Source organism: Oncorhynchus clarkii, chromosome 3 (assembly GCF_045791955.1).
Source record: "Oncorhynchus clarkii lewisi isolate Uvic-CL-2024 chromosome 3, UVic_Ocla_1.0, whole genome shotgun sequence".
NCBI classification, from domain to species: domain Eukaryota; kingdom Metazoa; phylum Chordata; class Actinopteri; order Salmoniformes; family Salmonidae; genus Oncorhynchus; species Oncorhynchus clarkii.
The window spans coordinates 2,878,341-2,901,822 of record NC_092149.1 but is presented as its reverse complement, the minus strand read 5'-3'; the positions used below and the strand labels follow the sequence as shown (position 1 = coordinate 2,901,822).

At 47.9% G+C, this 23,482-nt stretch overlaps 1 protein-coding gene across 2 annotated transcripts in view; it reads left to right on the top strand.

Moving 5' to 3' along the window:
- LOC139386563 (E3 ubiquitin-protein ligase RNF19A-like) overlaps window positions 1–23,482 on the top strand; it is a 72,965-nt gene that overhangs the window by 42,380 nt on the left and 7,103 nt on the right. For both annotated transcript variants that reach the window (XM_071132226.1, XM_071132219.1), the window contains 5 exons: window positions 6,953–7,161; window positions 13,256–13,400; window positions 14,373–14,535; window positions 16,599–16,713; window positions 18,013–18,174. In XM_071132226.1, the coding sequence (XP_070988327.1) occupies window positions 6,953–7,161; window positions 13,256–13,400; window positions 14,373–14,535; window positions 16,599–16,713; window positions 18,013–18,174 (794 nt within the window). The remainder of the gene's footprint in view (window positions 1–6,952; window positions 7,162–13,255; window positions 13,401–14,372; window positions 14,536–16,598; window positions 16,714–18,012; window positions 18,175–23,482) is intronic.

Genomic DNA, 23,482 nt, shown 5'->3' with positions numbered 1-23,482 from the left:
TGTTTGTTACAGTCCACACAGTCAGTCTGGCTCTTAGTGTTGAATCCTACTGCTGTTTGTTACAGTCCACACAGTCAGTCTGGCTCTTAGTGTTGAATCCTCCTGCTGTTTGTTACAGTCCACACAGTCAGTCTGGCTCTTAGTGTTGAATCCTCCTGCTGTTTGTTACAGTCCACACAGTCAGTCTGGCTCTTAGTGTTGAATCCTCCTGCTGTTTGTTACAGTCCACACAGTCAGTCTGGCTCTTAGTGTTGAATCCTCCTGCTGTTTGTTACAGTCCACACAGTCAGTCTGGCTCTTAGTGTTGAATCCTCCTGCTGTTTGTTACAGTCCACACAGTCAGTCTGGCTCTTAGTGTTGAATCCTCCTGCTGTTTGTTACAGTCCACACAGTCAGTCTGGCTCTTAGTGTTGAATCCTCCTGCTGTTTGTTACAGTCCACACAGTCAGTCTGGCTCTTAGTGTTGAATCCTACTGCTGTTTGTTACAGTCCACACAGTCAGTCTGGCTCTTAGTGTTGAATCCTACTGCTGTTTGTTACAGTCCACACAGTCAGTCTGGCTCTTAGTGTTGAATCCTACTGCTGTTTGTTACAGTCCACACAGTCAGTCTGGCTCTTAGTGTTGAATCCTCCTGCTGTTTGTTACAGTCCACACAGTCAGTCTGGCTCTTAGTGTTGAATCCTACTGCTGTTTGTTACAGTCCACACAGTCAGTCTGGCTCTTAGTGTTGAATCCTCCTGCTGTTTGTTACAGTCCACACAGTCAGTCTGGCTCTTAGTGTTGAATCCTACTGCTGTTTGTTACAGTCCACACAGTCAGTCTGGCTCTTAGTGTTGAATCCTCCTGCTGTTTGTTACAGTCCACACAGTCAGTCTGGCTCTTAGTGTTGAATCCTCCTGCTGTTTGTTACAGTCCACACAGTCAGTCTGGCTCTTAGTGTTGAATCCTACTGCTGTTTGTTACAGTCCACACAGTCAGTCTGGCTCTTAGTGTTGAATCCTACTGCTGTTTGTTACAGTCCACACAGTCAGTCTGGCTCTTAGTGTTGAATCCTACTGTGTTTTTACAGTCCACACAGTCAGTCTGGCTCTTAGTGTTGAATCCTACTGCTGTTTGTTACAGTCCACACAGTCAGTCTGGCTCTTAGTGTTGAATCCTCCTGCTGTTTGTTACAGTCCACGCAGTCAGTCTGGCTCTTAGTGTTGAATCCTACTGCTGTTTGTTACAGTCCACGCAGTCAGTCTGGCTCTTAGTGTTGAATCCTACTGCTGTTTGTTACAGTCCACGCAGTCAGTCTGGCTCTTAGTGTTGAATCCTACTGCTGTTTGTTACAGTCCACGCAGTCAGTCTGGCTCTTAGTGTTGAATCCTACTGCTGTTTGTTACAGTCCACACAGTCAGTCTGGCTCTTAGTGTTGAATCCTACTGCTGTTTGTTACAGTCCACACAGTCAGTCTGGCTCTTAGTGTTGAATCCTACTGCTGTTTGTTACAGTCCACACAGTCAGTCTGGCTCTTAGTGTTGAATCCTACTGCTGTTTGTTACAGTCCACACAGTCAGTCTGGCTCTTAGTGTTGAATCCTACTGTGTTTTTTACAGTCCACACAGTCAGTCTGGCTCTTAGTGTTGAATCCTACTGCTGTTTGTTACAGTCCACACAGTCAGTCTGGCTCTTAGTGTTGAATCCTACTGTGTTTTTACAGTCCACACAGTCAGTCTGGCTCTTAGTGTTGAATCCTACTGTGTTTGTTACAGTCCACACAGTCAGTCTGGCTCTTAGTGTTGAATCCTCCTGCTGTTTGTTACAGTCCACACAGTCAGTCTGGCTCTTAGTGTTGAATCCTCCTGCTGTTTGTTACAGTCCACACAGTCAGTCTGGCTCTTAGTGTTGAATCCTCCTGCTGTTTGTTACAGTCCACACAGTCAGTCTGGCTCTTAGTGTTGAATCCTCCTGCTGTTTGTTACAGTCCACACAGTCAGTCTGGCTCTTAGTGTTGAATCCTACTGCTGTTTGTTACAGTCCACACAGTCAGTCTGGCTCTTAGTGTTGAATCCTACTGCTGTTTGTTACAGTCCACACAGTCAGTCTGGCTCTTAGTGTTGAATCCTCCTGCTGTTTGTTACAGTCCACACAGTCAGTCTGGCTCTTAGTGTTGAATCCTACTGCTGTTTGTTACAGTCCACACAGTCAGTCTGGCTCTTAGTGTTGAATCCTCCTGCTGTTTGTTACAGTCCACACAGTCAGTCTGGCTCTTAGTGTTGAATCCTACTGCTGTTTGTTACAGTCCACACAGTCAGTCTGGCTCTTAGTGTTGAATCCTCCTGCTGTTTGTTACAGTCCACACAGTCAGTCTGGCTCTTAGTGTTGAATCCTACTGCTGTTTGTTACAGTCCACACAGTCAGTCTGGCTCTTAGTGTTGAATCCTACTGCTGTTTGTTACAGTCCACACAGTCAGTCTGGCTCTTAGTGTTGAATCCTACTGCTGTTTGTTACAGTCCACACAGTCAGTCTGGCTCTTAGTGTTGAATCCTCCTGCTGTTTGTTACAGTCCACACAGTCAGTCTGGCTCTTAGTGTTGAATCCTACTGTGTTTTTACAGTCCACACAGTCAGTCTGGCTCTTAGTGTTGAATCCTACTGCTGTTTGTTACAGTCCACACAGTCAGTCTGGCTCTTAGTGTTGAATCCTCCTGCTGTTTGTTAGTCCACACAGTCAGTCTCGCTCTTAGTGTTGAATCCTCCTGCTGTTTGTTACAGTCCACACAGTCAGTCTGGCTCTTAGTGTTGAATCCTACTGCTGTTTGTTACAGTCCACACAGTCAGTCTGGCTCTTAGTGTTGAATCCTACTGTTTTTTTACCAGCCCAAATATTTGTTCGCCCATAATTACAACAAAAAACAACACACTTTACAACAAAAAAAACAGAAATGTATTAGTAAGAAGTAATGTGGTATATTACTCAATTTAATTACTTTTTTTGTCTTTTAATAAAAATATCGGAGACAATGTTTAGCTGCCCAGAGGTAACGGGACCGCTCGAGGTTGAGGCCTGTCACTTGTGTGTGAGTGTGTGAGTGTGTGAGTGTGTGAGTGTGTGAGTGTGTGAGTGTGTGAGTGTGAGTGTGTGAGTGTGGGTGTGAGTGTGGGTGTGTGTGTGTGTGAGTGAGTGTGTGAGTGTGTGTGTGAGTGTGTGTGTGAGTGTGTGAGTGAGTGAGTGTGTGAGTGAGTGAGTGTGTGTGAGTGAGTGTGTGAGTGTGTGTGTGTGTGTGTGTGTGTGTGAGTGTGTGAGTGAGTGAGTGTGTGAGTGAGTGAGTGTGTGTGAGTGAGTGTGTGTGAGTGAGTGAGTGTGTGTGAGTGAGTGAGTGAGTGAGTGAGTGTGTGAGTGAGTGTGTGAGTGAGTGTGTGAGTGAGTGTGTGAGTGAGTGTGTGAGTGAGTGTGTGAGTGAGTGAGTGTGTGAGAGTGTGTGAGTGAGAGTGTGTGAGTGAGTGTGTGAGTGAGTGTGTGAGTGAGTGTGTGAGTGAGTGAGTGTGTGAGTGAGTGTGTGAGTGAGTGAGTGTGTGAGTGAGTGTGTGAGTGAGTGTGTGTGTGAGTGTGTGAGTGTGAGTGAGTGAGTGAGAGAGATTAGGGAACTGACTGAGGCGTCGCGTTCACTATCAGTTGAGGCAGCAGACTCAAACGAACGTGGAAAAAAACCGAGCTTGTGAACAAAACAATGTAAATAGCCAAGAAACACAAGGACAAAGTCTCACCTTGTAGACTTTCCAGTAAATTAGACCAACATTTAAGGCCTGTGTGTGTGTGCAGCGCCTCCAAAAATGAATCTATCATTGCGCACATCTCCCCTGTCAGGCTGTGAGGGGTGGGGATCTAGGATCTGTATTTCTATGTGCAATTAGCATCTATGAAACAAAACGGCAGAAACACTTTGAAAACAGACACAAAGTGATACAAAGATACAGCATTCTGACCTGACTCACGTGTGTTCATACATTACTTGTTGTCTGTTTTTATTCGTAGTGCCCTGCAAATTGACCCCACGTCAACGTGGCTGGTGAAACTGACAGTCTTAATGGCCAATAGCTAAACTGACCCGTATTTGACGGGTGTTAAATGTTATGACCTGCCTCTGATCAGGCCTGGAGACTTTCTGACAGGCTGTTGTCTTTCTGGCCAGGTGAGAACGACTGATCCGTTCTCATCGAAGCCACAAAGTTCAAGGCTCACCGTGGTACTGCAGGCTAGCTCAGTGCTGCCCCCCTCTCATTGAATAACTCCAGTTGAAGGCCGACCAGGGTACTGCGGACTAGCTCAGTGCTGCCCCCCTCTCATTGAATAACTCCAGTTGAAGGCCGACCAGGGTACTGCGGGCTAGCTCAGTGCTGCTCCCCTCTCATTGAATTACTCCAGTTGAAGGCTGACCAGGGTACTGCAGGCTAGCTCAGTGCTGCCCCCCTCTCATTGAATTACTCCAGTTGAAGGCCGACAAGGGTACTGCAGGCTAGCTCAGTGCTGCCCCCCTCTCATTGAAGCCACAAAGTTCAAGGCTGACCGTGGTACTGCAGGCTAGCTCAGTGCTGCCCCCCTCTCATTGAATAACTCCAGTTGAAGGTTGACCGTGGTACTGCAGGCTAGCTCAGTGCTGCCCCCCTCTCATTGAATAACTCCAGTTGAAGGCCGACCAGGGTACTGCAGGCTAGCTCAGTGCTGCCCCCCTCTCATTGAATTACTCTAGTTGAAGGTCGACCGTGGTACTGCAGGCTAGCTCAGTGCTGCCCCCCTCTCATTGAATAACTCCAGTTGAAGGCCGACCAGGGTACTGCAGGCTAGCTCAGTGCTGCCCCCCTCTCATTGAATAACTCCAGTTGAAGGTCGACCAGGGTACTGCAGGCTAGCTCAGTGCTGCCCCCCTCTCATTGAAGCCACAAAGTTCAAGGCTGACCGTGGTACTGCAGGCTAGCTCAGTGCTGCCCCCCTCTCATTGAATAACTCCAGTTGAAGGTCGACCGTGGTACTGCAGGCTAGCTCAGTGCTGCCCCCCTCTCATTGAATAACTCCAGTTGAAGGCCGACCAGGGTACTGCAGGCTAGCTCAGTGCTGCCCCCCTCTCATTGAATTACTCTAGTTGAAGGTTGACCGTGGTACTGCAGGCTAGCTCAGTGCTGCCCCCCCTCATTGAATAACTCCAGTTGAAGGCCGACCAGGGTACTGCAGGCTAGCTCAGTGCTGCCCCCCTCTCATTGAAGCCACAAAGTTCAGGGCTGACCGTGGTACTGCGGGCTAGCTCAGTGCTGCCCCCCTCTCATTGAATTACTCCAGTTGAAGGCCGACCAGGGTACTGCAGGCTAGCTCAGTGCTGCCCCCCTCTCATTGAATTACTCCAGTTGAAGGCCGACCAGGGTACTGCAGGCTAGCTCAGTGCTGCCCCCCTCTCATTGAAGCCACAAAGTTCAAGGCTGACCGTGGAACTGCAGGCTAGCTCAGTGCTGCCCCCCTCTCATTGAAGCCACAAAGTTCAGGGCTGACCGTGGTACTGCGGGCTAGCTCAGTGCTGCCCCCCTCTCATTGAATTACTCCAGTTGAAGGCCGACCAGGGTACTGCAGGCTAGCTCAGAGCTGCCCCCCTCTCATTGAATTACTCCAGTTGAAGGCTGACCGTGGAACTGCAGGCTAGCTCAGTGCTGCCCCCCTCTCATTGAATAACTCCAGTTGAAGGCCGACCAGGGTACTGCAGGCTAGCTCAGTGCTGCCCCCCTCTCATTGAATAACTCCAGTTGAAGGTCGACCGTGGTACTGCAGGCTCGCTCAGTGCTGCCCCCCTCTCATTGTATAACTCCAGTTGAAGATCGACCGTGGTACTGCAGGCTAGCTCAGTGCTGCCCCCCTCTCATTGAATAACTCCAGTTGAAGGCCGACCAGGGTACTGCAGGCTAGCTCAGTGCTGCCCCCCTCTCATTGAATAACTCCAGTTGAAGGCCGACCGGGGTACTGCAGGCTAGCTCAGTGCTGCCCCCCTCTCATTGAATTACTCTAGTTGAAGGGGTACTGCAGGCTAGCTCAGTGCTGCCCCCCCCCCCCCTCATTGAATAACTCCAGTTGAAGGCCGACCAGGGTACTGCAGGCTAGCTCAGTGCTGCCCCCCTCTCATTGAATAACTCCAGTTGAAGGCCGACCAGGGTACTGCAGGCTAGCTTAGTGCTGCCCCCTCTCATTGAATAACTCTAGTTGAAGGCCGACCAGGGTACTGCAGGCTAGCTCAGTGCTGCCCCCCTCTCATTGAATAACTCCAGTTGAAGATCGACCGTGGTACTGCAGGCTAGCTCAGTGCTGCCCCCCTCTCATTGAATAACTCCAGTTGAAGGTCGACCGTGGTACAGCAGGCTTTGTTAGCAGAAAACAGGATCCCCCCATTATAGTGAAGAAGAAAATGGCCATCTTCATGGTCAATCTTTTGTGTGAATAAATACACATTTCAAAGACAATCATGGTGACAATAACTGCTTCTAATACACCAGATGTATGTCCTTGCATTGATTGTTTTCAAAATTGCACACAGAAGTTCTAAGGATAATTTAGTAGCTAGTGGCAGCCTGCAGTACCCTGGTCGGCCTTCAACCGGAGTTATTCAATGATAGGGGGGCAGCACTGAGCTAGCCTGCAGTACCCTGGAGAGAGAGAGGCAGGCAGGAGACCACTGTCTGAGGGTCCTGTCTGAGGGTCCTGTCTGATGGTTCTCAGGGAAAGAGAGAGAGAGGCAGACAGGCAGGGGACAACTGTCTGGGCTGAATTAGTACAAGCTAGATTTTTTGGAAGCTGAATGAATGAACATCGCTAGAAACAGGGGGTGTTCTGACGACTCAGGCAGAGACTCCTGGACATTGAGCACAGAGAGCGTTGTCCCTTTCTGTCCTTGAAGATAGAACCCTGACCTGTTTCTCCCTCTGGTTTTGTAGGTATGCAGTCATTGCCTTTGGCTGTGCCAGCTGTCCTAAGATCACGTGTGGACGTGAGGGGTGTGGCACGGAGTTCTGTTACCACTGTAAGCAGCTGTGGCACCCCAACCAGACGTGTGATGCGGCCCGGCAGCAGAGAGCCCAGAGCCTGAGGCTACGCACCTTCAGCTCCTCGTCTCTTAGCTACAGCCAGGAGAGTGGTGCTGCAGGTAACACACACTCACACGATGATAAACACACACACAAGATGATAAACACGCACACAAGATAATCAACACGCACACAAGATGATCAACACGCACACAAGATGATAAACGCACACAAGATGATAAACGCACACAAGATGATGAACACGCACACAAGATGATGAACACGCACACAAGATGATCAACACGCACACAAGATGATCAACACGCGCACAAGATGATAAACACGCACACAAGATGATAAACACGCACACAAGATGATAAACACGCACACCAGATGATGAACACGCACACAAGATGATAAACACGCGCACAAGATGATAAACACGCACACAAGATAATCAACACGCACACAAGATGATCAACACGCACACAAGATGATAAACGCACACAAGATGATCAACACGCACACAAGATGATCAACACGCACACAAGATGATAAACGCACACAAGATGATCAACACGCGCACAAGATGATCAACACGCGCACAAGATGATAAACACGCGCACGATGATCAACACGCGCACGATGATAAACGCACACAAGATGATAAACGCACACAAGATGATGAACACGCACACCAGATGATGAACACGCACACCAGATGATGAACACGCACACCAGATGATGAACACGCACACCAGATGATGAACACGCACACAAGATGATGAACACGCACACAAGATGATGAACACGCACACAAGATGAACACGCACACAAGATGAACACGCACACAAGATGATCAACACGCACACAAGATGATCAACGCGCACACAAGATGATAAACGCACACAAGATGATAAACGCACACAAGATGATAAACGCACACAAGATGATGATAAACGCACACAAGATGATGAACACGCACACCAGATGATGAACACGCACACCAGATGATGAACACGCACACCAGATGATGAACACGCACACAAGATGATGAACACGCACACAAGATGATGAACACGCACACAAGATGATCAACGCGCACACAAGATGATCAACGCGCACACAAGATGATCAACGCACACACAAGATGATCAACGCGCACACAAGATGATAAACACGCACTCCAGTTTAGGTTTAAGAGAGAGAAACACACTCCAGTTGAGGTTTAGGTCTAAGAGAATGCTTTGGACCAAATACAAACTTTGAAAACAAGTATGTAAATCTGTTGTTTTAAACTTGCTAAAACCAGTCGTCTATGTTTAACCGTACGCGAGCAGTCTGCTGCTAAAGGTCTGGCGGAAAGTAACCAAGCGGAGACTCTCTTCGGTGAAAACCACGCCGCTGTTATAGTGAACGATAGGAAGTTGTTCAATGGACGAGCAAATAAACAGGAAGGTGAACGGTCTCCATGACGACCTGGAGAAGCTGCTCATAGAACATCGATTTGGAACATTTGGAACTCATAGAACATCGATCCGGGGGGTCCAAGAATGGATAGTATTGTGGAAAAAATTAGAACGACCCAACGAACCGGTTGTACCCAGACGTACAGTATCTATAATAGTCCTGTCTGATGAGGACAATGAAGACACAGCAGAAAAGATGAGGGAGCTGCTGGCCAACGGGCTGTGAGCTGGTGTCAGAGCTGTTCACCAAGGGGCTGTGAGCTGCTGTCAGAGCTGTTGGCCAACGGGCTGTGAGCTGGTGTTGTGCTGTGAGCTGGTGTCAGAACTGCTCACCAAGGGGCTGTGCTGTGAGCTGGTGTCAGAGCTGCTGGCCAACGGGCTGTGAGCTGGTGTCAGAGCTGTTCACCAAGGGGCTGTGCTGTGAGCTGGTGTCAGAGCTGCTCACCAAGGGGCTGTGCTGTGAGTTGGTGTCGGAGCTGCTCACCAAGGGGCTGTGCTGTGAGCTGGTGTCGGAGCTGCTCACCAAGGGGCTGTGCTGTGAGCTGGTGTCAGCTGCTCACCAAGGGGCTGTGCTGTGAGCTGGTGTGAGAGCTGCTCACCAAGGGGCTGTGCTGTGAGCTGGTGTCAGAGCTGCTGGCCACCGAAAGGATGAGAGAAGAGAGGCCGGGACCCAGGAGTCTGGCCACTGAAAGGATGAGAGAAGAGGCCCGGGACCCAGGAGTCTGGCCACTGAAAGGATGAGAGAAGAGAGGCCCGGGACCCAGGAGTCTGGCCACTGAAAGGATGAGAGAAGAGAGGCCGGGACCCAGGAGTCTGGCCACTGAAAGGATGAGAGAAGAGAGGCCCGGGACCCAGGAGTCGTGAAGGTTACATTTCAGGGGGGGGTCGACGATAAAGTGGATGTCCTCCCAGCTGAAGCAACATCTGAAAGGATGAGAGAAGAGAGGCCCGGGACCCAGGAGTCGTGAAGGTTACATTTCAGGGGGGGTCGACGATAAAGTGGATGTCCTCCCAGCTGAAGCAACATCTGAAGAGCAACCAAACATTTTGAGAGGGTGTTTATCAGATCGGCCAAGTCCCACACAGATTGAGTCATAACGCCACTTCAGAACCTCTCTCCTACCAGAGATCCCGGCTGGGAGAGATGTCTACATTTCAGGGAATGGAAGGATGATTCAACGGTCTCCTGATCCCGAGGGGCGAACACAGGGGGCCGGGGAAGCTGGACCTCCTGATCCCGAGGGGCGAACACAGGGGGCCGGGGAAGCTGGACCTCCTGATCCCGAGGGGCGAACACAGGGGGCTGGGGAAGCTGGACCTCCTGATCCCGAGGGACGAACACAGGGGGCTGGGGAAGCTGGACCTCCTGATCCCGAGGGGCGAACACAGGGGGCCGGGGAAGCTGGACCTCCTGATCCCGAGGGGCGAACACAGGGGGCTGGGGAAGCTGGACCTCCTGATCCCGAGGGACGAACACAGGGGGCTGGGGAAGCTGGACCTCCTGATCCCGAGGGGCGAACACAGGGGGCCGGGGAAGCTGGACCTCCTGATCCCGAGGGGCGAACACAGGGGGCTGGGGAAGCTGGACCTCCTGATCCCGAGGGACGAACACAGGGGGCCGGGGAAGCTGGACCTCCTGATCCCGAGGGGCGAACACAGGGGGCCGGGGAAGCTGGACCTCCTGATCCCGAGGGGTGAACACAGGGGGCCGGGGAAGCTGGACCTCCTGATCCCGAGGGGCGAACACAGGGGGCCGGGGAAGCTGGACCTCCTGGTCCCGAGGGGCGAACACAGGGGGCCGGGGAAGCTGGACCTCCTGATCCCGAGGGGCGAACACAGGGGGCCGGGGAAGCTGGACCTCCTGATCCCGAGGGGCGAACACAGGGGGCCGGAGAAGCTGGACCTCCTGATCCCGAGGGGCGAACACAGGGGGCCGGGGAAGCTGGACCTCCTGATCCCGAGGGGCGAACACAGGGGGCCGGGGAAGCTGGACCTCCTGATCCCGAGGGGGGAACACAGGGGGCCGGGGAAGCTGGACCTCCTGATCCCGAGGGGCGAACACAGGGGGCCGGGGAAGCTGGACCTGCAGGCTGGGAACCATCTGCCCAGTCAGTCCGTAAGTGCTAAACAAATTTATTGAATTCACAGGAACGTTAATGGATGGATGACCACAAACTGTACACTAACAACATTACAACTGCAAGCCTTAAACCCAGGCCTTAAACCCAGGTCTTAAACCCAGGCCTTAAACCCAGGCCTTAAACCCAAGTCTTAAACCCAGGCCTTAAACCCAGGCCTTAAACCCAGGCCTTAAACCCAGGCCTTAAACCCAGGTCTTAAACCCAGGCCTTAAACCCAGGCCTTAAACCCAGGCCTTAAACCCAGGCCTTAAACCCAGGCCTTAAACCCAAGTCTTAAACCCAGGCCTTAAACCCAGGCCTTAAACCCAGGCCTTAAACCCAGGCCTTAAACCCAGGCCTTAAACCCAGGCCTTAAACCCAGGCCTTAAACCCAGGCCTTAAACCCAGGCCTTAAACCCTGGCCTTAAACCCAGGCCTTAAACCCAGGCCTTAAACCCAGGCCTTAAACCCAGGCCTTAAACCCAGGCCTTAAACCCAGGCCTTAAACCCAGGCCTTAAACCCTGACTTTGTTTATTTGAATGAAACTCCACTGTTGACTTGGATGGTGATTCTTGGTCTGGACACAACGTTCATATGAGAGTCCCTAAAGCTTCAGGTTGTGTCAGATTTCTTGTTAGGAACAAATGATTGGAACAATAAACATTGTGGACCAGTCAATGGATGGAATAATTGGTGAAAGATTTGAACACAGTGTGTTGCAACAATTTTTTATTTTATCTTGTGATCTACCACTGGGAGGGTTCTACAAGGGGACCTGACTCACCTGGTGCAGGTGTCTTCTGGACACTGATGATTTACCACTGGGAGGGTTCTACAAGGGGACCTGACTCACCTGGTGCAGGTGTCTTCTGGACACTGATGATTTACCACTGGGAGGGTTCTACAAGGGGACCTGACTCACCTGGTGCAGGTGTCTTCTGGACACTGATGATTTACCACTGGGAGGGTTCTACAAGGGGACCTGACTCACCTGGTGCAGGTGTCTTCTGGACACTGATGATTTACCACTGGGAGGGTTCTACAAGGGGACCTGACTCACCTGGTGCAGGTGTCTTCTGGACACTGATGATTTACCACTGGGAGGGTTCTACAAGGGGACCTGACTCACCTGGTGCAGGTGTCTTCTGGACACTGATGTCTCTGGGTCTTTCTAGAAACTAGGGTACAAGTCAGGATTTCCTGTACTGGACAACTTGTTACATCTGAAGTCATTGATAATAATCAGCAATTTTTTTCATGCCATTACATTAAGAGAAACACCAGAAGAAAGATGCCCAAGGCCCCTGCTCATCTACATGAACGTGCCTTAGGCATGCTGCAAGGAGGCATGAGGACTGCAGATGTGGCCAGGGCAATAAATTGCAATGTCTACTGTGAGACGCCAAAGACAGCGCTTCAGGGAGACAGGACGGACAGCTGATTGTCCTCGCAGTGGCAGACCACGTGTAATAACACCTGCACAGGATCGATACATCCGAACATCACACCTGCGGGACAGGTACAGGATGGGAACAACTGCCCGAGTTACACCAGGAACGCACAATCCCTCCATCAGTGCTCAGACTGTCCGCAATAGGCTGAGAGAGGCTGGACTAAGAGCTTATAGGCCTGTTGTAAAGGCAGGTCCTCACCAGACATCACCGGCAACAGCGTCGCCTATGGGCACAAACCCACCGTCGCTGGACCAGACAGGACTGGCAAAAAGTGCTCTAAAATTGATTAAATTAGTTCCCCCCCCCCCCCCCCCCTCGTCAATCCACACACAATACTTAATGACAAAGCAAAACAGGTTTTTAGAAATGTTAGCAAATGTATTAAAAAATGAAAAAACAGAAATACCTTAAGGTCTCACAGTTGACAGTGCATGTCAGAGCAAAAACCAAGCCATGAGGTCGAAGGAATTGTCCGTAGAGCTCCGAGACAGGATTGTGTTCGAGGCACAGATCTTGGGGAAGGATACCAAAACATTTCTGCAGCGTTGAAGGTCCCCAAGAACAAAATGGCCTCCATCATTCTTAAATGGAAGAAGTTTGGAACCACCAAGACTAGAGCTGGCCGCACAGCCAAACTGAGCAATCTGTGGAGAAGGGCCTGTACAAAAATTTACACATGTTAAGTTTGCTGAAAATAAACGTAGTTGACAGTGAGAGGACGTTTTTGATCTCTCCTGGCTCCTGTGGAAGGAACCATGGAATGAAGCCCTGTGAAATAAGACGCTGGTGAAATGATTTTATATTATGTTATTATGTTTAGGTTTTATGGAACCGTCTTCTATGTCAGAGAAGAACAAACAAAATGTTTTCAACTGGGATACATTCATTCAGAAAGTATTCAGACCCCTTGACGTTTTTCACATTTTGTTACGTTACAGCCTTATCCTAAAATAGATTGCATAGTCTTTCCCTTCCCCTCCTTTCCCACCGAGCTCCTTGTGTGGCCAGATGAGAACCCGGAATACTGCCTCTGGCAATAGAAGTAGGTAGGTTGGGAATGTTCTAGATGAAGAAGAGGGTGTATGTGCTGTCTGGGATTTAAGGGGGAGGTGTGGTCCACTGTTTCTGTTTTAACAACAAACACGGCGTTTCTATTCCTTCATCCCCAGCCGATGACATCAAGCCCTGTCCGCGCTGCGCTGCTTACATCATCAAGATGAACGACGGCAGTTGTAACCACATGACCTGCGCCGTCTGTGGCTGTGAGTTCTGCTGGCTCTGCATGAAGGAGATCTCTGACCTGCACTACCTGAGGTGAGAGGCAGAGGGGTGAGGAGTCTGTCAACACTCAGGGAGTACATCACTATCTATACAGGAACCACAGGGTTCTGCCTCTGAATAGCCAGAGTTCTGCTAGGCTATATGCCCTAGACTGTCCCCTGGTCAGCCTGTCAGGGTTGGGTTGTTATCATCTCTGTCCTCTGGTCAGCCTGTCAGGGTTGGGTTTTAATCATCTCTGTCCCCTGGTCAGCCTGTCAGGGTTGGGTTGTAATCATCTCTGTCCCCTGGTCAGCCTGTCAGGGTTGGGTTGTTATCATCTCTGTCCCCTGGTCAGCCTGTCATGGTTGGGTTGTAATCATCTCTGTCCCCTGGTCAGCCTGTCAGGGTTGGGTTTTAATCATCTCTGTCCCCTGGTCAGCCTGTCAGGGTTGGGTTGTTATCTCTGTCCCCTGGTCAGCCTGTCATGGTTGGGTTGTAATCATCTCTGTCCCCTGGTCAGCCTGTCAGGGTTGGGTTTTAATCATCTCTGTCCCCTGGTCAGCCTGTCAGGGTTGGGTTGTTATCATCTCTGTCCCCTGGTCAGCTTGTCAGGGTTGGGTTGTAATCATCTCTGTCCTCTGGTCAGCCTGTCAGGGTTGGGTTGTTATCATCTCTGTCCCCTGGTCAGCCTGTCAGGGTTGGGTTGTTATCATCTCTGTCCTCTGGTCAGCCTGTCAGGGTTGGGTTGTAATCATCTCTGTCCCCTGGTCAGCCTGTCAGGGTTGGGTTGTAATCATCTCTGTCCCCTGGTCAGCCTGTCAGGGTTGGGTTGTTATCATCTCTGTCCCCTGGTCAGCCTGTCAGGGTTGGGTTGTAATCATCTCTGTCCCCTGGTCAGCCTGTCAGGGTTGGGTTGTAATCATCTCTGTCCCCTGGTCAGCCTGTCAGGGTTGGGTTGTAATCATCTCTGTCCCCTGGTCAGCCTGTCAGGGTTGGGTTGTAATCATCTCTCTCCGTCCTCCCCAGCCCGTCAGGATGTACCTTCTGGGGCAGGAAGCCGTGGAGCAGGAAGAAGAAGATTCTGTGGCAGCTGGGCACGCTGGTGGGCGCTCCGGTGGGCATCGCTCTGATCGCTGGCATCGCCGTCCCCGCCATGATCATAGGCATCCCTGTGTACGTGGGGAGGAAGGTGAGCTGACCCTAAACACACGGCAGACTGAGGTCATCAGATGACATCAGCCGTCGTGTTGACAGATAGATGACCAGACAACAGAGAAGCCGTTCATCAGTAATGGGTCTGTGCTGTAAACGGGATGATCAGGTGGAAGTCTAGTCGTCTGTACAACCAGAAAGATGATAATCAGCTCGTGGACTAAAGATGGAGGAATGTACTGGAGAACTTAACCTACAGCGTTGTTTCCAACAACTACTGTGTACGAGTCAATGATTACACAGGCTTGTTTTATATGAACACAGAATACTACAGTTAGTTGTTTTATATGAACACAGAATACTACAGTTAGTTGTTTTATATGAACACAGAATACTACAGTTAGTAGTTTTATATGAACACAGAATACTACAGTTAGTTGTTTTATATGAACACAGAATAATACAGTTAGTTGTTTTATATGAACACAGAATAATACAGTTAGTTGTTTTATATGAACACAGACAGAATAATAGTTGTTTTATATGAACACAGAATACTACAGTTAGTTGTTTTATATGAACACAGAATACTACAGTTAGTTGTTTTATATGAACACAGAATAATACAGTTAGTTGTTTTATATGAACACAGAATACTACAGTTAGTTGTTTTATATGAACACAGAATACTACAGTTAGTAGTTTTATATGAACACAGAATAATACAGTTAGTAGTTTTATATGAACACAGAATACTACAGTTAGTTGTTTTATATGAACACAGAATAATACAGTTAGTTGTTTTATATGAACACAGAATAATACAGTTAGTTGTTTTATATGAACACAGAATACTACAGTTAGTAGTTTTATATGAACACAGAATAATACAGTTAGTAGTTTTATATGAACACAGACAGAATAATACAGTTAGTTGTTTTATATGAACACAGAATACTACAGTTAGTTGTTTTATATGAACACAGAATACTACAGTTAGTTGTTTTATATGAACACAGAATACTACAGTTAGTAGTTTTATATGAACACAGAATACTACAGTTAGTTGTTTTATATGAACACAGAATAATACAGTTAGTAGTTTTATATGAACACAGAATACTACAGTTAGTTGTTTTATATGAACACAGAATACTACAGTTAGTAGTTTTATATGAACACAGAATAATACAGTTAGTAGTTTTATATGAACACAGAATACTACAGTTAGTAGTTTTATATGAACACAGAATACTACAGTTGTTTTATATGAACACAGAATACTACAGTTAGTAGTTTTATATGAACACAGACAGAATAATAGTTGTTTTATATGAACACAGACAGAATAATACAGTTGTTTTATATGAACACAGACAGAATAATACAGTTGTTTTAATGAACACAGACAGAATAATACAGTTGTTTTATATGAACACAGACAGAATAATACAGTTGTTTTATATGAACACAGACAGAATAATACAGTTGTTTTATATGAACACAGACAGAATAATACAGTTGTTTTATATGAACACAGACAGAATAATACAGTTGTTTTAATGAACACAGAATAATAACGTTAGCCAATAGATGGAACCACTGCATCACTCGTGATGTGTTTTCAGTAAGTCGAGAGTCATGGTTCTCCTCACAGTACGGTGACCCCTGACCTAACCCTGTCTGTCAGATCCATGACCCCTGATCTTTAACCTCCATCTATCAGATCCATGACCCTTGACCTGTAAACCCCCATCTGTCAGATCCATGACCCCTGATCTTTAACCTCCATCTGACTGTCAGATCCATGACCCCTGACCTGTAACCTCCATCTGTCTGTCAGATCTATAACCTCTGACCTCTAACCCAGTCTGTCTGATCTATAACCCCTGTATGTCCGTCTGTCTGGTCTATAACCTCTGACCCGTCTGCCTGTCAGATCTATAACCCCTGACCTTTAACCCCTGTATGTCTGTTAGATCTATAACCGCTATGAGGGGAAGGACATCTCTCCTCACAGGAGGAACCTGGTGATAGCAGGAGGAGTCACTCTGTCTGACCTATAACCTCTGACCTCTAACCCGTCTGTCTGTCTGTTAGATCTATAACCGCTATGAGGGGAAGGACATCTCTCCTCACAGGAGGAACCTGGTGATAGTAGGAGGAGTCACTCTGTCTGTCATCATGTCTCCTGTGGTGGCAGCCGTCTCTGTCGGTCAGTATACTGTATTCTGTCTGTCATCATGTCCCCTGTGGTCAGTAACCTGTACTCTGTCTGTCATCATGTCTCCTGTGGTGGCAGCCGTCTCTGTCGGTCAGTATACTGTATTCTGTCTGTCATCATGTCCCCTGTGGTCAGTAACCTGTACTCTGTCTGTCATCATGTCTCCTGTGGTGGCAGCCGTCTCTGTCGGTCAGTATACTGTACTCTGTCTGTCATCATGTCCCCTGTGGTCAGTATACTGTACTCTGTCTGTCATCATGTCCCCTGTGGTCAGTATACTGTACTCTGTCTGTCATCATGTCCCCTGTGGTCAGTATACTGTACTCTGTCTGTCATCATGTCCCCTGTGGTCAGTATACTGTATTCTGTCTGTCATCATGTCCCCTGTGGTCAGTATACTGTACTGTCTGTCATCATGTCCCCTGAGTAGTGACCGACTGCTCTTAGGAGACACAGGGGTCTCTGGTTGTTTAGATGAGCTAGTAGTGACCGACTGCTCTTAGGAGACACAGGGGTCTCTGGTTGTTTAGATGAGCTAGTAGTGACCGACTGCTCTTAGGAGACACAGTGGTCTCTGGTTGTTTAGATGAGCTAGTAGTGACCGACTGCTCTTAGGAGACACAGGGGTCTCTGGTTGTTTAGATGAGCTAGTAGTGACCGACTGCTCTTAGGAGACACAGTGGTCTCTGGTTGTTTAGATGAGCTAGTAGTGACCGACTGCTCTTAGGAGACACAGGGGTCTCTGGTTGTTTAGATGAGCTAGTAGTGACCGACTGCTCTTAGGAGACACAGGGGTCTCTGGTTGTTTAGATGAGCTAGTAGTGACCGACTGCTCTTAGGAGACACAGGGGTCTCTGGTTGTTTAGATGAGCTAGTAGTGACCGACTGCTCTTAGGAGACACAGTGGTCTCTGGTTGTTTAGATGAGCTAGTAGTGACCGACTGCTCTTAGGAGACACAGGGGTCTCTGGTTGTTTAGATGAGCTAGTAGTGACCGACTGCTCTTAGGAGACACAGTGGTCTCTGGTTGTTTAGATGAGCTAGTAGTGACCGACTGCTCTTAGGAGACACAGGGGTCTCTGGTTGTTTAGATGAGCTAGTAGTGACCGACTGCTCTTAGGAGACACAGTGGTCTCTGGTTGTTTAGATGAGCTAGTAGTGACCGACTGCTCTTAGGAGACACAGGGGTCTCTGGTTGTTTAGATGAGCTAGTAGTGACCGACTGCTCTTAGGAGACACAGTGGTCTCTGCTGGTTGTCTGGTGTCCCACCCTCTCTGTGTGTGTGTCCAGGCATCGGCGTGCCCATCATGCTGGCGTACGTGTACGGCGTGGTGCCCATCTCTCTGTGTCGCAGCGGGGGCTGTGGGGTCTCCACTGGTAATGGGAAAGGAGTCCGCATCGAGTTCGATGACGAGAACCAGATGACCGCAGGGAGTGGGGCGCAAGCTACTGGTACGTCTCTCACACACACACACACACACACACAGACACACACAGGACAGAGAAGGGAGAGAACCAATAAGAGAAAGACCTTGTTACAGACCTTCTAGAAAAGACGAGAAGAGAGAGAACCAACAGGAGAAAGACCTTGTTACAGACCTTCTAGAAAAGACGAGGACAGAGAAGAGAGAGAACCAACAGGAGAAAGACCTTGTTACAGACCTTCTAGAAAAGATGAGGACAGAGAAGAGAGAGAACCAACAGGAGAAAGACCTTGTTACAGACCTTCTAGAAAAGATGAGGACATAGAAGAGAGAGAACCAACAGGAGAAAGACCTTGTTACAGACCTTCTAGAAAAGACGAGGACATAGAAGAGAGAGAACCAACAGGAGAAAGACCTTGTTACAGGCCTTCTAGAAAAGACGAGAAGGGAGAGAACCAACAGGAGAAAGACCTTGTTACAGACCTTCTAGAAAAGACGAGAAGGGAGAGAACCAACAGGAGAAAGACCTTGTTACAGACCTTCTAGAAAAGACGAGGACATAGAAGAGAGAGAACCAACAGGAGAAAGACCTTGTTACAGACCTTCTAGAAAAGACGAGGACATAGAAGAGAGAGAACCAACAGGAGAAAGACCTTGTTACAGACCTTCTAGAAAAGACGAGAAGAGAGAGAACCAACAGGAGAAAGACCTTGTTACAGACCTTCTAGAAAAGAGGTGGCCAGAGAAGGGAGAGAACCAACAGGAGAAAGACCTTGTTACAGACCTTCTAGAAAAGACGAGGACATAGAAGAGAGAGAACCAACAGGAGAAAGACCTTGTTACAGACCTTCTAGAAAAGACGAGGACAGAGAAGAGAGAGAACCAACAGGAGAAAGACCTTGTTACAGACCTTCTAGAAAAGACGAGAAGGGAGAGAACCAACAGGAGAAAGACCTTGTTACAGGCCTTCTAGAAAAGACGAGGACAGAGAGAACCAACAGGAGAAAGACCTTGTTACAGACCTTCTAGAAAAGACGAGAAGGGAGAGAACCAACAGGAGAAAGACCTTGTTACAGACCTTCTAGAAAAGACGAGGACATAGAAGAGAGAGAACCAACAGGAGAAAGACCTTGTTACAGACCTTCTAGAATAGACGAGAAGGGAGAGAACCAACAGGAGAAAGACCTTGTTACAGTCCTTCTAGAAAAGATGAGAAGGGAGAGAACCAACAGGAGAAAGACCTTGTTACAGACCTTCTAGAAAAGACGAGGACATAGAAGAGAGAGAACCAACAGGAGAAAGACCTTGTTACAGACCTTCTAGAAAAGACGAGAAGGGAGAGAACCAACAGGAGAAAGACCTTGTTACAGGCCTTCTAGAAAAGACGAGGACAGAGAAGAGAGAGAACCAACAGGAGAAAGACCTTGTTACAGGCCTTCTAGAAAAGACGAGAAGGGAGAGAACCAACAGGAGAAAGACCTTGTTACAGGCCTTCTAGAAAAGACGAGAAGGGAGAGAACCAACAGGAGAAAGACCTTGTTACAGACCTTCTAGAAAAGACGAGAAGGGAGAGAACCAACAGGAGAAAGACCTTGTTACAGACCTTCTAGAAAAGACGAGAAGGGAGAGAACCAACAGGAGAAAGACCTTGTTACAGACCTTCTAGAAAAGACGAGAAGAGAGAGAACCAATAAGAGAAAGACCTTGTTACAGACCTTCTAGAAAAGACGAGGACATAGAAGAGAGAGAACCAACAGGAGAAAGACCTTGTTACAGACCTTCTAGAAAAGACGAGGACATAGAAGAGAGAGAACCAACAGGAGAAAGACCTTGTTACAGACCTTCTAGAAAAGACGAGAAGAGAGAGAACCAACAGGAGAAAGACCTTGTTACAGACCTTCTAGAAAAGACGAGGACATAGAAGAGAGAGAACCAACAGGAGAAAGACCTTGTTACAGGCCTTCTAGAAAATACGAGAAGGGAGAGAACCAACAGGAGAAAGACCTTGTTACAGACCTTCTAGAAAAGACGAGAAGGGAGAGAACCAACAGGAGAAAGACCTTGTTACAGACCTTCTAGAAAAGACGAGAAGAGAGAACCAACAGGAGAAAGACCTTGTTACAGACCTTCTAGAAAAGACGAGGACATAGAAGAGAGAGAACCAACAGGAGAAAGACCTTGTTACAGACCTTCTAGAAAAGACGAGAAGAGAGAGAACCAACAGGAGAAAGACCTTGTTACAGACCTTCTAGAAAAGAGAAGAGAGAGAACCAACAGGAGAAAGACCTTGTTACAGACCTTCTAGAAAAGACGAGGACAGAGAAGAGAGAGAACCAACAGGAGAAAGACCTTGTTACAGACCTTCTAGAAAATACGAGAAGGGAGAGAACCAACAGGAGAAAGACCTTGTTACAGACCTTCTAGAAAAGACGAGGACAGAGAAGAGAGAGAACCAACAGGAGAAAGACCTCGTTACAGACCTTCTAGAAAAGACGAGAAGGGAGAGAACCAACAGGAGAAAGACCTTGTTACAGACCTTCTAGAAAAGACGAGGACATAGAAGAGAGAGAACCAACAGGAGAAAGACCTTGTTACAGACCTTCTAGAATAGACGAGAAGGGAGAGAACCAACAGGAGAAAGACCTTGTTACAGTCCTTCTAGAAAAGATGAGAAGGGAGAGAACCAACAGGAGAAAGACCTTGTTACAGACCTTCTAGAAAAGACGAGGACATAGAAGAGAGAGAACCAACAGGAGAAAGACCTTGTTACAGACCTTCTAGAAAAGACGAGAAGGGAGAGAACCAACAGGAGAAAGACCTTGTTACAGGCCTTCTAGAAAAGACGAGGACAGAGAAGAGAGAGAACCAACAGGAGAAAGACCTTGTTACAGGCCTTCTAGAAAAGACGAGAAGGGAGAGAACCAACAGGAGAAAGACCTTGTTACAGGCCTTCTAGAAAAGACGAGGACATAGAAGAGAGAGAACCAACAGGAGAAAGACCTTGTTACAGACCTTCTAGAAAAGACGAGAAGAGAGAGAACCAACAGGAGAAAGACCTTGTTACAGACCTTCTAGAAAAGACAAGGACATAGAAGAGAGAGAACCAACAGGAGAAAGACCTTGTTACAGACCTTCTAGAAAAGATGAGGACATAGAGGAGAGAGAACCAACAGGAGAAAGACCTTGTTACAGACCTTCTAGAAAAGACGAGAAGGGAGAGAACCAACAGGAGAAAGACCTTGTTACAGACCTTCTAGAAAAGACGAGGACGTAGAAGAGAGAGAACCAACAGGAGAAAGACCTTGTTACAGACCTTCTAGAAAAGACGAGGACGTAGAAGGGAGAGAACCAACAGGAGAAAGACCTTGTTACAGGCCTTCTAGAAAAGACGAGGACAGAGAAGAGAGAGAACCAACAGGAGAAAGACCTTGTTACAGGCCTTCTAGAAAAGACGAGAAGGGAGAGAACCAACAGGAGAAAGACCTTGTTACAGACCTTCTAGAAAAGACGAGGACATAGAAGAGAGAACCAACAGGAGAAAGACCTTGTTACAGGCCTTTTAGAAAAGACGAGAAGGGAGAGAACCAACAGGAGAAAGACCTTGTTACAGACCTTCTAGAAAAGACGAGAAGGGAGAGAACCAACAGGAGAAAGACCTTGTTACAGACCTTCTAGAAAAGACGAGGCCATAGAAGAGAGAGAACCAACAGGAGAAAGACCTTGTTACAGACCTTCTAGAAAAGACGAGAAGAGAGAGAACCAACAGGAGAAAGACCTTGTTACAGACCTTCTAGAAAAGACGAGAATGGAGAGAGAACCAACAGGAGAAAGACCTTGTTACAGACCTTCTAGAAAAGACGAGAAGGGAGAGAACCCACAGGAGAAAGACCTTGTTACAGACCTTCTAGAAAAGACGAGAAGGGAGAGAACCAACAGGAGAAAGACCTTGTTACAGACCTTCTAGAAAAGACGAGGACATAGAAGAGAGAGAACCAACAGGAGAAAGACCTTGTTACAGACCTTCTAGAAAAGACGAGAAGGGAGAGAGCCAACAGGAGAAAGACCTTGTTACAGGCCTTCTAGAAAAGACGAGGACAGAGAAGAGAGAGAACCAACAGGAGAAAGACCTTGTTACAGGCCTTCTAGAAAAGACGAGAAGGGAGAGAACCAACAGGAGAAAGACCTTGTTACAGACCTTCTAGAAAAGACGAGGACATAGAAGAGAGAGAACCAACAGGAGAAAGACCTTGTTACAGGCCTTCTAGAAAAGACGAGAAGGGAGAGAACCAACAGGAGAAAGACCTTGTTACAGACCTTCTAGAAAAGACGAGAAGGGAGAGAACCAACAGGAGAAAGACCTTGTTACAGACCTTCTAGAAAAGACGAGGCCATAGAAGAGAGAGAACCAACAGGAGAAAGACCTTGTTACAGACCTTCTAGAAAAGACGAGAAGAGAGAGAACCAACAGGAGAAAGACCTTGTTACAGACCTTCTAGAAAAGACGAGAAGGGAGAGAACCAACAGGAGAAAGACCTTGTTACAGGCCTTCTAGAAAAGACGAGGACAGAGAGAACCAACAGGAGAAAGACCTTGTTACAGACCTTCTAGAAAAGACGAGAAGGGAGAGAACCAACAGGAGAAAGACCTTGTTACAGACCTTCTAGAAAAGACGAGAAGGGAGAGAACCCACAGGAGAAAGACCTTGTTACAGACCTTCTAGAAAAGACGAGAAGGGAGAGAACCAACAGGAGAAAGACCTTGTTACAGACCTTCTAGAAAAGACGAGGACATAGAAGAGAGAGAACCAACAGGAGAAAGACCTTGTTACAGACCTTCTAGAAAAGACGAGAAGGGAGAGAACCAACAGGAGAAAGACCTTGTTACAGGCCTTCTAGAAAAGACGAGGACAGAGAAGAGAGAGAACCAACAGGAGAAAGACCTTGTTACAGGCCTTCTAGAAAAGACGAGAAGGGAGAGAACCAACAGGAGAAAGACCTTGTTACAGACCTTCTAGAAAAGACGAGGACATAGAAGAGAGAGAACCAACAGGAGAAAGACCTTGTTACAGGCCTTCTAGAAAAGACGAGAAGGGAGAGAACCAACAGGAGAAAGACCTTGTTACAGACCTTCTAGAAAAGACTAGAAGGGAGAGAACTAACAGGAGAAAGACCTTGTTACAGACCTTCTAGAAAAGACGAGGCCATAGAAGAGAGAGAACCAACAGGAGAAAGACCTTGTTACAGACCTTCTAGAAAAGACGAGAAGAGAGAGAACCAACAGGAGAAAGACCTTGTTACAGACCTTCTAGAAAAGACAAGGACATAGAAGAGAGAGAA